Raw genomic sequence first — 18,590 nt, 5'->3', positions numbered from 1 at the left:
CGATCAGTTATTATGCATTGTGCTTCGTGCCCAAATGGTATAACTTGCCAGATTTTGCTGTAAAATGCTTTCTAACTAAACTACACATTTTGTTCTAATAACAACTTAGCATATATTTTGAGAGTACTGTTATAATTTTTATAGTCAGTGCACATTAATGTCCTAGTAAACTTTTAAAAAATATTATGCTGAGTTCTGTCTTGTCATAGTTTAGATTAATTTATTTTTTTCATTTTAACCTTCAGTTTAAGACTTCAGCTTTATTGCATGACAGTGTTACTTACTATGTTGACTTTCAAGGAAAGTGAAAAAATATTTCTGTCTTAATTTTGAGTTATTATTTTGTGAATCAAGGGTTAGGAAGAGTTCAGTAGAGTCTCGCTTATCCAACGTAAACGGGCCAACAGAACGTTGGATAAGCGAATATGTTGGATAATAAGGAGAGGTTAAGGAAAAGCCTATTAAACATCATATTAGGTTATGATTTTACAAATTAAGCACCAGAACATCATGTTATACAACAAATTTTACAGAAAAAGTAGTTCAGTATGCAGTAATGCTATGTAGTAATTACTGTATTTTCAAATTTAGCAGCAAAATATCATGATATATTGAACCCCTAGCACATACCCCTCCCTGCTACAAACCTGTCAATATCTGCTTGAGATAGTGCCTGGAGGGACTCTTAATGTTTTGCATCTCATAGACTTAGCATGGGGATTTGGTTAACCAGTTAAAATTCATGAGTAAACGAGATTTTTTTTATAACTTGAAAAATTTCGGGGGGGGGGGGGTTGAACCCCTAACCCCCCCCCCCCCCCTCGCTACAGGCCTGGTTGGAGGCAAATGTGAATGTTGTAATTAATCACTATCTTAGTTATTGAAGTTTAAGTGTAGGATGCTTGCACCCTCTGAAAGTGCATTTATGCAGTACAATTAATGCAATTTGGTACAATTTTAACTACTGTGGATCAATAGGGTCACTATAGAATTAATGTAGTTTGAAACCACTTGACTGCTATGGGGTCCTGTGAGTTGTAGTTTTACAAGGTCTTTAGCACTTAAGAGTTCTGGTGCCTCACTGAACTACAACTCCCACGATTCCACTGTATTGAGCCATGGCACTTAAAAGTGTCGACTATTAATCCTACAGAGGAACCTATGAGCATTGGGCGAAGCAAGGGACACAGGAGTTCAAGCAGTGATCCCAGATTGAGCAAATGCTGTGTAGTGCTTGACAGGGTATTCAGTTTTCATTTCAAAAATCTACCATTTATTGGTGTCAATAACTCCATACTGGTATAACACAATCAACCAGTAAAACCAAAACCAAATGTTAGTTTACTGTAGAAAAAAGGTCGCAACTCATATATAAGACTTTCATGGCTGGAATCACTAGGTTGCTGTGCGTTTTCTGGGCTGTATGGCCTTGTTCCAGAAGCATTCTCTCCTGATGTGTCGCCCACATCTTTGGCAGGCATCCTTAGAGATTGTGAGGTCTGTTGGAAACTAGGCAATTGTGGAATGATGTCCAGGGTGAGAGAAAGAACTTGTCTGTTGGAGGCAAGTGTGAATGTTGCAATTAATCACCTTGATTGGCATTGGAAAGCCTTTCATCTCCAAGGCCTGGCTGATCCCTGCCTGGGGAATCCTTTTTTGGGAGGTGTTAGCTGGCCCTGATTGTTTCATGTCCGGAACTCTGAAAACGGGAGCTAACACCTCCCAATAAAGGATCCCCCTAGGCAGGAATCAGCCAGGCTTTGAAGCTGCGAGGCTTTCCAATGCCAATCAGGGTGATTAATTGCAACATTCACACTTGCCTCTAACAGACGAGTTCTTTCTCCCACCCTGGACATCATTCCACAGATATATAAACCCAGTTGCCTCGTTTCCAATAGACCTCACAACCTCTGAGGATGCCTGCTATAGATGTGTGCGAAACGTCAGGAGAGAATGTTTCTGGAACATGGCCACACAAGCCGGAAAACTCACAGCAACCCAACTCGCGTATAGGTCTCACTACTTGGGCCATAAAGGAAACACTCTTTGAAAGTCGAAGAGATGTCCTCGAAAGGCGATAGACAACCGGGAAGCCAAATTTCAGTGAAGGAACTAACTTATCTTAGGCGATACCTGGACAGCTATGACGGGGTCCTCGTGCACAGGAGGCGGACAAGTGCCTTCTTTGCGCCCCGCCCTTTCACGCGACGTCCGCGCGCAGGCGCAGAGGGCTGGTTGCAACGGATGTGCCAACATGGTAAGCAGCAGCTTGCGTCTATTTTCGCTTCAGGGTGGATTTCCTTTTTTGTAACCCCTCCCCCCTCGCGCCCTGTTCATTCTAACCCCCGCCCCGCCTTTTTTGGTGTAACGGACAAAATGGGTTTTATGAGAGTCTCGGGTGGGGGGTAGAGAAAATACGAAGGGGGGCGGAAACCAATAGACTGGGTTGGTGAAACCCTGGTGGACTTAGGGGGAGGGGAGGAGTAGCCAGGAGCTGGGCAGTGATAGGTCAGTCGTGCTGCCAGTCAGGAAAGAGTTACGTGGTGGGGGGCACGTGAGCGCGCAGGCTCGCGCCTGAGAGAGAACCACGAGGTCGATGTGAAAGCCTTCTCAGTGGCCCACTTCTGCCCCGCCTCATCCGGTCCAAGGTGGGGAGCAGTTATTTTATTTTAAATTTCGTCATCTCGCTCTGAGCCTCGTGGGTGTCGGACATGGCTTCCTCATCAGGCTCGAGCTATTGCCAGCAGTCGCCATTCTCCTGCTCCAAATACAGGTTTATTTTTATTATTTATTTATTTATATTTATTATTTTTTATTTATATTCTGCTTAATCGCTATATGGAGACGCATAATCAAAAACATTACAACTTAAAATATACAAATAAAACAGTATCATATATTATTATATGTTATCAGTAATATTATATTTAATATATTAGTATTATATTACAATATTTTATTTGTATTAGTAGTTTGTATTACATTAATATGTGTGTATATATTATATTATTAGCATAGCACAATATTAGTATTATGTATTATATTGTACTATTCCACTATACTGCAATATTATTAGTAATATTACATGTAATATATAATATACAATTGTTATTTTATTATACATTATTATGTTGTACTATATTATTATAGCACAATATATGTAATACACTACCAGTATATTATACTAGAAGTATTGTATAATATATTGTACCATATTATAAGTTGTATATTTAATATGTTATATTACAACAGTATTAAAATTATATGTAATAATTAGTATTATTACAATACAATATTATTTCTATATAGGTTGAGTAGCCCTTATCAGAAATGTTTCAGACCAGAAAGGTTTTGGATTTCCTGGGAGGGGGTATATATTTGTGTATATATTCAGAAACCCAGAATTAAATAGAAATGAGTAAGTCACATAAAAACATTTTCAGGGCCCCAACCTATTTATTGTCTCCACTTAGGAAACTATATAATGAACAAGTGTTAAATTCTCATTGGATAAGGACCCTGAGTAGATTGTAACCAGCCTAAATTGAAGGGATAAATAGTATAAAAACAATTGTTTTTTTGCAGAGTCCTACATAAATTAGGCTAGAACTCTCGATTACACCTTGTTACACTATTTTTGTTCCTGGGTATTATAAATGGCATTTCCTAATTAGATCTATCATAAAAACATCGAAAGGTTTATTAAACTGCAAAAACTTCATTCTTGTGGGTCATCCTGCAGCACGTTTTGCTATAGTTTATCAATGAGCATCTCACAGTCTCAACCAATTCAATATAGTTTGGTAGCCCCAAAACAAAGTTTTTGGAGTATAGTAACTACTTTCAAAGTAAATGTCACACAATTAAACAGGAAAGCACACTTTCAAACCAGAAACAGAAAAAAATTCAAATTTTGTTACATAGTACTATTAGTCCAGGGTAGAGTAGGCCCATATAATCAATGTGAATTATGGAAATATATGCAAAATTTGCTCATCTACTGTAAGCATGTTTATTGCCGTTCTCTATTTTTTAATGTTTTATCTGTTGAATAAAAATAAACAAAACATATATCTTGACATACAGTCATCACTACAAAGTACAAGAAATTCAGCTTGTACTTTACAAAGCCTTTTAAAAATGTGGTTGGCATACTTTTATTTCTAATATATTAGAAATAAGTACCAGTTCCTAGCTTTTCTAATGAAGTAGTGCTGTCTTCCCGTATCCACTTCCAATGTGGAGCCACGTGCTTTTCTTTTGTTCTGACTCAGCTGAACTAAACTTAAGATTGCTGGAGTGCTGTGTACTCAGTTCATTTTAAACATTAAAAAATTGATAACTAGGAAGATTTTTGAAGACCACAAAATAGACCTACATTCAAAATTTGATTCAAGTAAATATTTCAATTTTCATTGTTTAATAGCTAACTCTTCTGTAATGTTTGCTCTCAAAAATCTTACAGCAGTTTCCCTGTAGAAAGAAACCACTAAATTGGTTACACAGTTTAGTTGGTACAGTAAGGTAACACAACATTTCGAACACATACCACTTTGAGTGGCAGAATTGCTTCAATTGTCTTCTCAAACTTCTTCAGTTAATTGAGAGTGAGCAACATGTGGCTTCTTTCCAATCCTAGAACTCTTACAAGGAATCAGTTCAAACTTAATTCCACTAGGTGGGATTTTAGTCAAAATTGACTAAAAGCTTTAAGTAGGCATACATGGTGCTGCCTTCCAAATTTGTTTTAGATTGTTTGTGACATAAAAAAACCGCTTTTAAAAATAATCTAATTATTACATTTTTAAGGGAACACCACAAAAAGATGTCATAATAAAAAATGATGCACCAGCTACATTGTTCTTAGAAAAGCATGCAGACTACATAGCTGCTTATGGAACGAAGAAAGATGATTATGTGAGTATCATGTTTAATGTGCGTTCAGTTGCCTTTATTTCTCTTAAGATAGCTTATAGAATGACTTAAAAGATGAGTAAAAGAAAAATGTATCAGTCCATGAATTACAGATGTTTTACAGGTCAATGATGTAACACTGGCATGTATTATCTGAGTCCAAAGCTGAAGATTTAGCTCTTTAGCTCTAGAATTACACTGAGGCCTAAGAAACATAACTGTAAAGAGGATTCAACCTCCATGTGGTTCTCGTCCTTCAAAAATAATTTGATTTCAAGATGAAGGGCTGATGTTAAATAAATGAATATTAACTTTGATCAGCATGGCTCAAGCACTAATTTATGTATTTTAAAATAGTAATACAGTACTTAGTAATGAAATCTACTGAAACCTTAGAAACAATTCCCATTTAAAAATATCACTTTGTTTCAAAAGCTCTTTAGGACTTCATGTTTTGCTATATCTGCACCCTGTGTATTTTGAAAATCCAGTTTAAAGGTTTTTTAAAAGGTTAGTTCTTTGGCAGATATAATTTTGTAGCATTTGTGTACTTATCTTCCTATACTTAAAGGTAAAGGTTTCTCCTGACGTTAAGTCCAGTCATGTCTGACTCTGGGGGTTGGTGCTCATCTCCATTTCTAAGCCGAAGAGCCGGCGTTGTCCGTAGATACCTCCAAGGTCATGTGGCCAGCATGACTGCATAGAGCGCCGTTACCTTCCCGCCGGAGCGGTACCTATTGATCTACTCACATTGGCATGTTTTCAAACTGCTAGGTTGGCAGAAGCTGGAGCTAACAGCGGGCATTCACTCCGCTCCTGGGATTTGAACCTGGGACCTTTCGGTCTGCAAGTTCAGCAGCTCAGTGCTTTAACACACTTCGCCACCGGGGCTCCCATACTTACATATTTTCCCAAACTTACGTATTTTAAAGTAAACAAGTACAGTAATTCCCTGGCAGTAAATACATCTGGTGCTGTTTTATAGTTAAATATAAATATAAAAGTAAAGGTATGTGAAATCAAAGTTGTTTAAAATACCTTTGCTAATAAAAAAAATTGAATATATTTGCTGTTTTGGAGATCTTTGAAATAATTGCATGCTTTTTCCTATTATAAGAACTGAAATGTTATATTTTTCAGGAATACTGTATGTCAGAATATTTAAGAATGAGTGGCGTTTATTGGGGATTGACAGTAATGGATCTTATGGGACAGCTGCATCGTATGAGCAAAGAAGAAATTCTGGAATTTATTAAATCATGTCAACATGAATGTGGGGGAATAAGTGCCAGCATAGGTCATGATCCTCACCTTTTATATACCCTTAGTGCTGTCCAGGTAAACACCTATGTAATTTATTTTAATGAATTGATTTGTTTGAGCTAATCTTTTAACATGATATGCCATAGAAGTGTTAAATATCAGATATTTTTCTTTCAAATGCAAGTTTTTTTCTTACTCAGTGGACCTTTATTGACAGTTTGCTCCACAGTAGTGCCTTTCTTGGGCTTCATTACAGTTCTACAATAATATACAGACTTGAGTTTACAAGGATGTTTCTCTAGCATACGTGGTTAAAATGTCATGCTGCATTCATATAGTCCAGTAAGAGCTGTACTTCCTTGGGTCAATGATGAATTCTGCATTTTTTATCTGAAACTATAATTGATGTAGTTTCAATCCTTAGCTCTAGAATTACTCTGAGACCTGGGGTGCTATTGTGAATATCTTGTTTTTACAATTTTCAGTATCTATAGAAAATGAGTGTGGAAAGTGACCCCCCCCCCCCAATACATATCTTCTAGTGAAAAGAGGGTGGTCTAGAAATAAAGTTTATTAGATTATTATTATTAGATTATTATTATTATTATTATTGAATTCCTTCTGATTTCAGCAGTTGTACTTCAGGTATGATTGCAGTACAGTATATTTAGTTGATATTTGAAACTGTTTTGGAATTTTCTAGGCAACTTCTGTGGAATCTTTTGATTATAAAAAAATAATTTAACTGATTTCATTTTGCAGATTCTAACTCTTTATGACAGTCTCCAGGTTGTTGATGTAAATAAGATTGTAGAATATGTGAAGAAGCTGCAAAAGGAGGATGGATCATTTGCTGGAGATAAATGGGGTAACTTTAAAATAATGTTTATAATTCAATTTATATTTCTGAAATCAAGAATTAAAAAGGATATACTTCATAACCTTGCTTAGTGGCTTTCCTTGTTTAATAGACATGTAAATGTTCCAAAAGAGGGGGCCTAATTATATTACCGGTATGTACATTTTTGTATGAATTCTGCACTTCTCAGATCTATGATGAGCTGTTAATATTTATCTGACTAAGGTTGATGTTACATCACAATTTTAGCTCTAGAATTACTCTGAGATTTGAGAGCAATATTTATGTTTGCCTTTGGTTTTTGTAAGGGTATATTTGCAGTTTTGAGAAATTCTATTCTAGTTCTGAACGATGTAATTCGCTGTATCAGAATATGTAAATTCTTAACATATATATAAATATAAATAGTGCTAAGAATTGAGAAAAATCATACTGTAATGTTTATCTTTTATTTTATTTTTGCAGGAGAAGTAGATACAAGGTTTTCTTTTTGTGCAGTTGCAACATTAGCCCTTCTGGTAAGTCCTTTGTTCTCTAGCAATATGATTTTGAGAAAGCTACTTAAATTGTGGATAAAGGAAGAGTTCAAATTAGCCAGGGAAAACACTGGCTTCTCATCAAAAGACAAATGTGTTACAATACACATTCATAAAATTCACATTCACTGTGTCATAAAAATGCATGTTAGTTGCATTTTCTGCTTATCTTCTAGTGTATGGTGGAGGAAAACTCTTTCCTGTGCTGTATTTCAAATTAATTCCATATTTAGAAAGGAGTCATGAAATGAGTAGAAGGTAATAATAATAATAATAATAATAAAACTTTATTTATAACCCGCCACCATCTCCCCAATGGGGACTCGGGGCGGCTTACATGGGGCCATGCCCAGACACCATACAATATAACAAAATAAAACAATATATCATAACACAATATAATAGTACAAAAATAATCATATACATTACAACACAGATCAGAGCAGACAGGGCGGGCCACATGAACATTTAATTAAAAACTCGGGAGAGAGAGGCATATAAATAAAGAGAACAGGGGTATAAGATGGAACAGTCCAAACAGTCCAAAGAATAAAATCCAAGGGGAGTAATCAAAGGTATATAACATTTACTCCCCGAAGGCACATCGAAAAAGCCATGTTTTTAGATCTTTCTTAAAAGCCAATAAGGTGGGGGCTTGCCTGATCTCAGAGGGCAATGAATTCCACAGTCGGGGGGCCACAGCAGAAAAGGCCCTCTCTCTCGTTCCCACTAGACGGGCCTGGGATAAAGGCAGTGGCGAAAGAAGGGCCTCCCCGGATGAGCGGAGGGATCGAACAGGTTTATAATAGGAGATACGGTCACGAAGGTAGGTGGGTCCCAAACCGTTTAGGGCCTTATAAATGATGGTATTCACCTTGAATTGGGACCGGAAGGTGAACGGCAGCCAGTGGAGCTCCTTGAACAGGGGAGTAGATCTCTCCCTGTAGCTCGCCCCTGTAATTAATCTGGCCGCCGAGCGCTGAACCAGTTGTAGTTTCCGGGCCGTCTTCAAGGGAAGCCCCACGTAGAGCGCATTACAGTAGTCCAGTCTAGAGGTAACTAAGGCATGCACCACCGTGGTCAAGTCAGACTTCACGAGGTATGGTCGCAGTTGGCGCACAAGTTTGAGTTGTGCGAAGGCCCTCCCGGCCACCGCCGACACCTGAGCCTCAAGCGTCAGCGCTGAGTCCAGAAGGACCCCCAAACTGCGGACCTGTGATTTCAGGGGGAGTGCAACCCCGTCCAGCACAGGTTGCCACCCAATACCCCGATCCGACGCGCGACTGACCAGGAGGGCCTCTGTCTTGTCAGGATTGATCCTCAGCTTGTTCCTCCTCATCCAGTCCGCCACAGCGGCCAGGCACTGGTTCAGCATCCGAGGGGCTTCCTTGGATACAGATGGAAAGGAGTAGTGGATTTGCGTGTCATCTGCGTAGAGATGGCAACACCCTCCAAAACTCCGGATGACCTCTCCCAGCGGTTTCATGTAGATGTTGAATAGCATGGGGGATAGAATAGACCCCTGCGGGACCCCACAGGTCAATGGCCAGGGGTCCGAGCAGGAGTCCCCCAACTTCACCATCTGGGAACGACCCCCCAGGAAGGACCGGAGCCACTGCAGCACAGTGCCACCAAGCCCCATCCCAGAGAGCCTCCCCAGAAGGATACCATGGTCGATGGTATCGAAAGCCGCTGAGATGTCCAAGAGAACCAGCAGGGTCACACTCCCCCTGTCCAGTTCCCTGCGGAGGTCATCCACCAAGGCGACCAAAGCCGTCTCGGTACTGTGCCCAGGCCTGAAGCCAGACTGCGAGCAGTCCAGAAAATCAGTGTCATCGAGAAACTCCTGGAGCTGCTTGGCAACCACCCGCTCCAGCACCTTGCCCAAAAATGGGAGGTTGGAAATTGGTCTGTAGTTGTTACAAATAGATGGATCAAGCGAGGGCTTTTTTAATAGTGGTTTTACTACCGCCTGCTTAAAGCAGGATGGAACTGACCCCTGAACCAAAGAGGCATTTATTATGGTCACAAACCAATCCAACAACCCATCTTTGGCCAGCTTGACCAACCAGGAGGGGCAAGGATCCAGAGCGCAGGTGGTCGCCCTCACAGACCCAAGAATCCCCTCCACGTCATCAGGAAGAACAAGCCGGAAAGAATCCCATGAGGTCGAACAGACAGGTACCTCGGTTACCTCCTCTGGAACTACAATTAAACTGGAGTCTAGCTCAAGGCGTATCTGAGCAACTTTGCCTGCAAAATGGTGAGCGAAATCGCTGCACCTAGTTGCCGAGTCATTGGGAAGCCCCTGTGCCTCAGGAGGCCGCAGGAGCTCCCCAACAACTCGGAACAACTCCGATGGCCTATTGGCCGCAGACGCTATGCGGGCAGTCGTGAAAGCTTTCCTGGCTGCTCGCAAAGCCACGGAGTAAGCCCTAATAGCGGCTTTAGCCCGTGCTTGGTCAGACACATCCCGAGATTTCCTCCAGATGCACTCTAGTCCCCTCCGCGCACGCTTCATCACGGCCAGCTCCTCAGTGAACCAAGGAGTCGACGTGGCTCTACGTAGCGAGAGAGGACGTTCGGGAGCGATCGTGTCCAGTGCCCTTGCCAACTCCCTATTATAGCGATCAGCCAGGGCATCGACAGGATCGCCAGTCTCCAAGGCAGGAAGATCCCCAAGAGACCTCAGAAGTCCATCCGGATCCATCAGTCTCCTGGGGCGGACCATCTTAATGGGTCCACCACCCCTGCGGAGGTTAGAAGACACGGCGATACTTAAACAGATCAGATGATGGTCAGACCATGACAATGGAAGAATGTTTTGCTCTTCCACTCTGACTGTCCCACCGTCCACAATAAAAACAAGGTCCAAGGTGTGTCCTGCCTGATGTGTGGGCCCAGATATAATTTGAGACAGCCCCATGGTTGTCATGGCAACCATGAAATCCTGAGCTGCTCCTGTCAATGTGGTCTCAGCATGAATGTTAAAGTCTCCCAACACTATCAGTTGTTGGGAGACAAGGGCCGCATTGGAGACCACTTCTGCTAGCTCAGACAGAGAGACTGCTGGGTCGCGGGGTGGACGGTATGTGTAGAAGGAAGTGTATAGACTCAATTTAATCTGTCATGCACTGAAGAGGAAATGTATAAACTCAATTTAATCATCTTTAAAAATATATATACTTGAAAGTTAAACTGAGCATTTACTACTATGTTTAGGATTGATTCTTTGTTGTATTATAACAAGAATGGTAATTGTAAAGATTTTGTGTTTTTCAGGGCAAACTGGATGCCATTGATGTGGACAAAGCAGTAGCATTTGTATTGTCCTGTATGAACTTTGATGGAGGGTTTGGTTGTAGACCAGGATCTGAATCTCATGCAGGACAGGTATGTAGTGCATCATGTCAAACCAAGTTTTCAAGATAGTCTTAGAAATGTTTGTGGATACTAACATACTAAACTTTTCAAATTGAGTTCTGACTTCATAAAAAACATTTTTCATCTCCACAAATTTCAGTCCTAACTTTAAAATCCCAGTTCTACATAAATGTGGTTGAATCCAACATTTTCCAGGGATTTGAGCATCTGTACAACATAACTGTCTTTCACCCACATCTTTTCATGCCATATGAAAATCCACTCTGAGATGTTTCCCAGACCTCCAGAGTGTATTTGGTGGCCTGTATAAGTGTCGGTCTGTAAATGTGCAGTTCCATTAGATCCCTGTATGATGAGCAAGCAACCTTTCTTCCAAATATACTTAGAAATAGGAGAGAGCATGGCACTTTAAAGTGTAACCAGATGTTTTGTATTCCATATTGCTAAATATCAGTTTGGATGGGGAAGCTAGGAACTAGAATCTGAAACCTGGGTGTACAAATAAACTACTTGCTAAGTTCAGTTGTACATTTTTCTTGCAGTTATTAATAGAAATGAAAGATCAATTATGATTAAATGGAAATATTTTTGGAGGCCCGGTATTCTAGTAGAGTGTTTTAGCTTGAGAAATGGCTAAAACATAATTTTTTAATTGACTAATGAAAAAGTTGGCTAGGGATCCGAAAAACTTGTCGTAGTCAAAATAGGATCCGGTACAGCACTATACCAAAGCTCCCATGCAAAATTAGGTTTTTCAGATATTAATGAAAATACATATTTGTTGCTTAAAGCTTTCAATATGTCCTTGTGATCTTTGACTGTAATCTTCCTTTGTTTTACCCGAACTGTTATTTTGATAAATAGACATGAACTTTATATCTGTAATTTTAGATCTATTGTTGCACAGGATTTCTGGCCATAACTGGCCAGCTGCATCAAATTAATGCTGATCTACTAGGCTGGTGGCTTTGTGAACGTCAGTTACCATCTGGAGGGCTAAATGGAAGGCCAGAGAAGGTATGGAGTTACTTTTTGTATTTAAAGTATGGGGCTGGGGAGTGGGTAGACAAGGAAGGTATGCTAGAATCTGAATTGGTAAACAGTGTAGTAATACTTGGATGGGATCCAGACATCATTTTTACGAACACACAGGTTCCTCCTTCTAGCAGAATTTATAGGAAATTCTTTCATTATCAAGCTGCCTATAACTTCCCTAGATACTTTCCAAAGATGGGAAGGATGAATTGTTAGTTTTCTTTCTGATCTACAACATTGTTGTATGTAGCTCTGCTCATGAGTTATCTGAATTTCACTCTTCAACTTGTTCAACTGTACTCATATTCTACAAAACATTTTTCTCTTGACAGTTCAAATCTCAGTATTTAGCCAGTATTTAATTGCAACAGACAAAAAAGAATTCACGTGTATTATGAGATTCAGAGCTGGATATCTTGTCATAATGTTGAAACCCTTCAAAGAGTAGATCCAGCTTGTGTTGAGTGTATTAGTACAGAGAGCAGTATTGAAAGTAAGTTGATGGGGGAAACATTCAAAAAGCATGTCACAGCAGTGCTTCAGAGTATATAGTTATACCCATGGATTAAATTTAAAAGTATTTTTCACTTAAGAGATATAACAGAATCTTAATTTTAAATTGATTTAAATGTACAGTAGAGTTTCGTCTATCCAACATAAACGGGCCGGCAGAACGTTGGATAAGCAAAAATGTTGGATAAAAATGAGGGATTAAGGAAAAGCCTATTAAATGTCAAATTATGTTATGATTTTACAAATTAAGCACCAAAACATCATGTTTTACAACAAATTGACAGAGAAAGCAGTTCAACACACGGTAACGTTGTGTAATAATTACTGTATTTACGAATGTAGCACCAAAGCATTGCAGTGTATTGAAAATACTGACTACAAAAACGTTGACTACTAAATATTGACTACAAATAAAGGTAGAATTGCATAATATAAACTTACAATAAAAACATTGTTGGAAGTTAAATCCATAAAAAGTTCAATCCTTGCTGCCTAGAGAAACAACTTTGGATCTGGGCGGGAGGCCAACTTTGTTGGATAATCCAGAACGTTGGATAAGCGAGACTCTACTGAATCCTACATACAGGATATGTTTAGTCCATTGTGACAGCCCATTTAACTAGATATTATAAGCCAAGTCCATTGATATGTTTCACAAAATTTGTTAATGTAAATGTGGGTAAGAATATGGGAAAAAAATGATTAAAAAATTAGGTAAGAAAATTTAGGGAAATTAAAGTTTGGTATTTCATTTTTTTAAATTAAAATTTTGTTGAGTGAGAGAAAAACAGTCTTCCTCAATGATACAGAATAGCCTTAAATTCTGTTCAAAATACATAATGTTTACACATATTTGCATGCAGTATTAGTTTCTGATGTAACTTTCCTTTGTTATTGCAATGCTCTGACATACTTCATTTTTTATCAGTTGCCAGATGTATGCTATTCCTGGTGGGTGCTGGCATCTTTGAAGATAATTGGCAGGTTGCATTGGATTGACAGAGAGAAATTGTGCAGCTTTATTTTGGCCTGTCAGGATGAGGAGACTGGAGGATTTGCTGACAGGCCAGGAGATATGGTAAGCTTATCTACCTCAAGGATAGTTGTATTCCCTTACAGGTAGTTTTTACTCTAAAATATGACCTGAAGTAAATCTCCTGATTTCGTCACCAAACTGACCAGTTCTAGGACCAGGTGGTACCCAAATGTATGTGTGATTGGTTCAGGAATCCACGCAGTGCTAGAAACATATGGATATAGCTAGTAACATACATTCAGAAACTGGAACACACTGTTCAAAATCCAAAGGGCTGCGTCATTTTGCCTTTTCTGTCATCATCTTGATGACCTTGTTTCACTACATTTAAGGTTAAAGAATTAAGAATTAAATTAAAGCTTGCCACTGGAGAGGAAACTGATTACTCCATTGTAAGAATCATGAATTGGCTTTCTCACGATTCTGGCTGTAAGCATTTTGCCAAAGTAGAGGGGTACTTTTTCTGGGTCTCTACTGCCATCTAGCCTACTTACATGTTTTTAAATGTTTGTCAGCTCTGTGAAATAAAACTACCGTATATACTCGAGTATAAGCCGTCCTGAATATAAGCCAAAGCACCTAATTTTATCACAAAAACTGGGAAAACGTATTGACTCGAGTATAAGACGAGGGTGGGAAATGCAGCAGCTACGGGTCAATTTTAAAAATAAAATAGATATTAATAAAATTGCATTATATGAGGCATCAGTAGGTCAAATGTTTTTTTAATATTTATATAAAACTAATTTAAGACTTTAATAAGATAAGAGTGTCCAACTCCGAATACCTATATACTCAAGTATAAGCTGACCTGAATAGAAGATGGCCAGGACCCTCACTCGAGTAGAAGCTATGGGGAGCTTTTTCAGCCCTAAAAAAAGGGCTGGAAAACTAGACCTGTACTCTAGTATATACAGTATTTAGATATTTCTGTAACTGGTTTATGTGATGTTTCTTGACTAATCAGTTTGTTTTTTCTGTAGCTTCTATGTTCAGTTGGATTCTGAATTGTGAAAATATCGAGAAAAATCTCTGTTGGGGACCTTTGCTAAATTAGAATCCCCAGATGTCTTTAATATCCATTAATCATTTAAAAATATAATTGCATGTGAATCCAGTGCTAATACTTTTTAATAATGTATGTTTTGATGTGTTTTAGGTGGATCCATTTCACACCTTGTTTGGAATTGCTGGACTATCATTATTGGGAGAAGAACAAATCAAGCCAGTAAATCCTGTGTTTTGTATGCCTGAAGAGATCCTTCGAAGAGTAAATGTACAACCAGAACTTGTGAGCTAGGTGTTAATATGTACAACCTTCCCGTAATGGCTGCTTTCAATTTTTCCATCAGAAGACATTTCTAAATGTGTTTACATGATAAATCACCACTTTACTGTAAGCGCTATGAATTTATATGTGGAGTGTATCCAAAGTAAATAAACATTGTTACATGTGCTTGAGGTTTTCAATAACAGATGTATATAACACATTTAAATTGTCTTTATAAATATGTCTGCCTCTTGGCTAGGCTCCAGTCATGTTCCATCAAAACACTATTAGGCACAGTAGATGAATACTTGAATTGTGACTTTCTATTTATGACACAATCATTTGCTCTTCTTGGTCTTAGCATGTACTGAGCAATGAATTGTCCTCAACACTTTGTATTGGGAAAAAATTACTTGTTTTTGCCAGTGACACTTTATGCACTTGAGTTTTTGTTTATGATCTATAGTTTTTTATCCAGTTTCAATCACATTTTCTTGTACTACATGAAGGTAGAAATTTTATGTTACTAGTGGCATACTTTAATGAAGGTTATAATTGCATTCTTGATGTCTCTTGATTTAAACCAATGGCCTTGCTTAATTCCTCAGTTTGTTCCTTTGATTTAAGGTATTTATTGTAACTGATGAATCCCAATTTTAGTAGCACTTAACACTAGTTGTACAGTCTAAAATAAAGCTATAGAACAAAATTGTTTTCTATAGGATGAATTATCTGCTTTTGCTGGAACACTAGAAGTGCCTCCATTTCACATTTGTCACATTTGTGCATTTATAACTTAACTGAGATCTTAAATATAAAATGGGATTCTGCTTGAAATAAATTAAAGGAAATTGTAAATGCTTAAATTGTCTATAGTCTATTGGAGGTGTAAGAAATTGCGTAATTTGTGTTTTGTTAACATGAAAAATGACACCTTTGAATGATATAGTTTCTAGCTAAATTTAAGGGTATTGCATGCTGGATCTGGGATTGTGGGTACTTTCTAAACAAAATACTGCACTTGTGACTTCGTTCAGATTTGTTTGTGTCTTAAGTCTGTTTTTGCAAACTTAATGCTTAGAAACAAGAAGAAAAAATAACATTCTTGGATATGATTGTAGAGTTACATATGGAGGTCAATATGTATGCTTGCACAATGCGAGTCAGTTTGCTAAACTTGAAGATGCACATAATACAGACGAAGGTAATTAAGCGCCTGGATGTTGCTGTGGACATTTGATCATCGAACTTCTGATTGTTTTTCTAATTTGCTAGTGTATCTAATTGAAAATTTATGTTAAAAGTTCCTAATTTAATCATTTTAGCTGATTGAAAATCAAACATGCTGATAATTAGAAAATATAATCTGCATTGTATCTCATCAACATGTAAAAATGAATGGGCTTAAAAAGAAATTGAGAAAAAGTATATTACTGAAGAAAACATGCAGGTGTTTGCTTAAAATACCTTGCCCCATATAGTATGGCTGTTTCAACTTACAAACATTATTTGATTACACTACATTTAGTTTTGAGTTTCTGTAGCTTGAATCCTTAGTTGATTGGAGTCCTATGAGAGTGCTGCGCTTCAAATATGGCTAATGTGATTATGTTCTAAATGCTGACAGCAGGATTAGACAACCTTGATGCTTTTGACTACAGTTGTAGTTAAAAACTACAATATAGGAGTGATGTGGCATTGCCACAAAAGAAGACCTGTAAAAACATAGTCAAGTTTCAGCTTGCACATAACAAGTAGAGAGATATAGCCATGTTAGTCTAGTGCTGGCAGGAAGGCTAACCGAAAGGTTGCGGTTTGAATCCGGGGAGCGAATGACCCCTACAGTTGTCCTCCCTGTTGGACATGTTGACTAGGGATAGTAGGAGTTGGGCGTCTGCAAGTTGCTTACTTCTGCACAGAATTTTGATGATTATTTTCCATTACATACTTTCCACCAATTGTATAGTATGCATATTGATCAACATTATTGTGTCAGACTACTATATGAGAGCAGTCAGCAGTAACCCCCTACTTGTAGAATTAGCAATCCCCTAGCATTATAGACTGTTCAGTCTTTCTTGTTGGTTCTCATTCAAAGGAAGGAAATTTGCTTTTCCAAATGTGGGCAGGGTATTTTGTACTGTGGCTCATCAAAGAGGCAACTGCTGCGGTGCATGTAGAGCAGATCTGTGGACATCTACCTTAAGAATTAAGCCATTTCTTGTAATACTCTTGAGGCAGTATTTAATATCTATAAACAATAGTTTCTCCTTGAATATGAGTAAGATCTTTTTAACAGCTAAATTAGCGAGTTTATTGGACAAATGATGTGCATAAGCAATTCAATATTGCTTGTGTCAGATATGGTCCTGTTTCATCTTGGAAGCTAAATAGGATCAGTTTTGGTTAGTACTTGGATGAGAGAACAGCAATATATACCAATGCTGATGTAGGTTGTGTTTCAGAGGAAGGGACTTGCAAAGCGCCTCAGGATTCCTTGCCTACAGAAAACCCCATGGGATGCATGGTCACCATAAATAGACATGTGACACACACTAGAGTGCATCAGTTCATCCCAGCCTTGAAAAATTCTGCCTGGGACATATCCATTTTATTTATGTCACCCATGAAATGATAATTATTGAAATGTGAAATAACCTACAATAATTCAATCTACTTGCTAAGGTTATGACAAATAATTATGGAAAACTAGAGCTTGATATGAGAAAACGAAGAATGTACATAAATTGGGTTGCTGTGAGTTTTCTGGGCTGTATTATCATGTTCCAGAAGCATTCTAATTTCACCCACATCTGTGGCAGGCATCCTCAGAGGTTGTGCAGCCTGGCAGCTTCAAAGCTGGGGGGAATCCTTTGTTGGGAGGTGTTAGCTGGCCTTGATTATTTCCTGGCTGGAATTCCTGTTCTGAGTGTTCTTTATTTACTTTTTTGATTTTAGAGTTGTTAAATACTGGTAGCCAGATTTTGTTTATTTTGAAGCTGCCAGGCTATTCAGTGCTAATCAAGTTGGCCAATTGCAACAGTCACACTTGCCTCAAACAAGAGTTATTTCTCCCACCCTGGACATTCAAGAGATATATAAACCCCGCGTACCCAGTTTCCAACACCTCACAATCTTTTGAGGATGCCTGCCACAGATGTGGGTGAAGTTAGAATGCTTCTGGGCGAAATGTCAGGAGAGAATGCTTCTGGAACATGGCCATACAACTCGGAAAACAGCAACCCAGTGATTCTGGCCATGAGAGCCTTTGTACATAAATTGCACCCACGCCTTTCTTCTGAAAATGCTATAATTGACATCACAGCCTCAGCTCAGGACACCAGAATGGATGAAGACAGGATACAAAACCCTGGCATACTTTTCAGGGTTGCCATGTTTTATTGCATGCTCCACCAGACTCTAGTGGGATGGCTATAACAACACTGGCCTTTGAAATGTTAGTTGAAGCCATCACTCAGCCAGAGCCTTGCTTCTTGTATTTCCTCTCAGCTGCAACTACCTCAACGAGCCAGACAAGCCTCTCCTTTTGAACCTCGCGCGCGGAGGGTACGCGCGATACCCAAAGCTGGGTGTCGACTGTACCATTTGATACTATAGGGGCGTTATATTTTGGGTTGCTTCCCCAAACGCATGTCTTAAGGGAATACATTGGGGAGTCCTCCCTATAAAGAGAAAAACAACAGCGAGTGGGCTTATGTGTCATTCGAAGACCTGTTTCTAGATTTATTTATTTTTTAAATGACGTATGTGACCCCTACA

General features: G+C 38.7%; 1 protein-coding gene and 3 non-coding genes across 4 annotated transcripts; all 4 read left to right on the top strand.

Moving 5' to 3' along the window:
* Window positions 1–2,128: 2,128 nt before the first annotated feature.
* On the top strand, window positions 2,129–15,676 carry rabggtb (Rab geranylgeranyltransferase subunit beta). Its single transcript, XM_003223058.4, has 9 exons — window positions 2,129–2,257; window positions 4,810–4,917; window positions 6,055–6,252; window positions 6,940–7,045; window positions 7,502–7,554; window positions 10,855–10,965; window positions 11,848–11,973; window positions 13,433–13,582; window positions 14,700–15,676. The coding sequence occupies exons 1-9, from the start codon at window positions 2,144–2,146 to the stop codon at window positions 14,838–14,840; spliced, it is 1,107 nt and encodes a 368-aa protein (XP_003223106.2). The 5' UTR covers window positions 2,129–2,143; the 3' UTR covers window positions 14,841–15,676.
* LOC134299085 (small nucleolar RNA SNORD45) lies at window positions 5,038–5,122 on the top strand. Its single transcript, XR_010006223.1, has one exon. It is a non-coding gene; the product is annotated as a small nucleolar RNA SNORD45 (small nucleolar RNA).
* LOC134299086 (small nucleolar RNA SNORD45) lies at window positions 6,540–6,624 on the top strand. The gene has a single exon (XR_010006224.1). It is a non-coding gene; the product is annotated as a small nucleolar RNA SNORD45 (small nucleolar RNA).
* Window positions 7,226–7,308, top strand: LOC134299087 (small nucleolar RNA SNORD45). The gene has a single exon (XR_010006225.1). It is a non-coding gene; the product is annotated as a small nucleolar RNA SNORD45 (small nucleolar RNA).
* Window positions 15,677–18,590: the final 2,914 nt, after the last annotated feature.

This window comes from Anolis carolinensis, chromosome 4 (genome assembly GCF_035594765.1).
Source record: "Anolis carolinensis isolate JA03-04 chromosome 4, rAnoCar3.1.pri, whole genome shotgun sequence".
NCBI classification, from domain to species: domain Eukaryota; kingdom Metazoa; phylum Chordata; class Lepidosauria; order Squamata; family Dactyloidae; genus Anolis; species Anolis carolinensis.
Note: the sequence above shows the minus strand (reverse complement) of the source record. Positions and strands in the feature narration are given on the sequence as shown.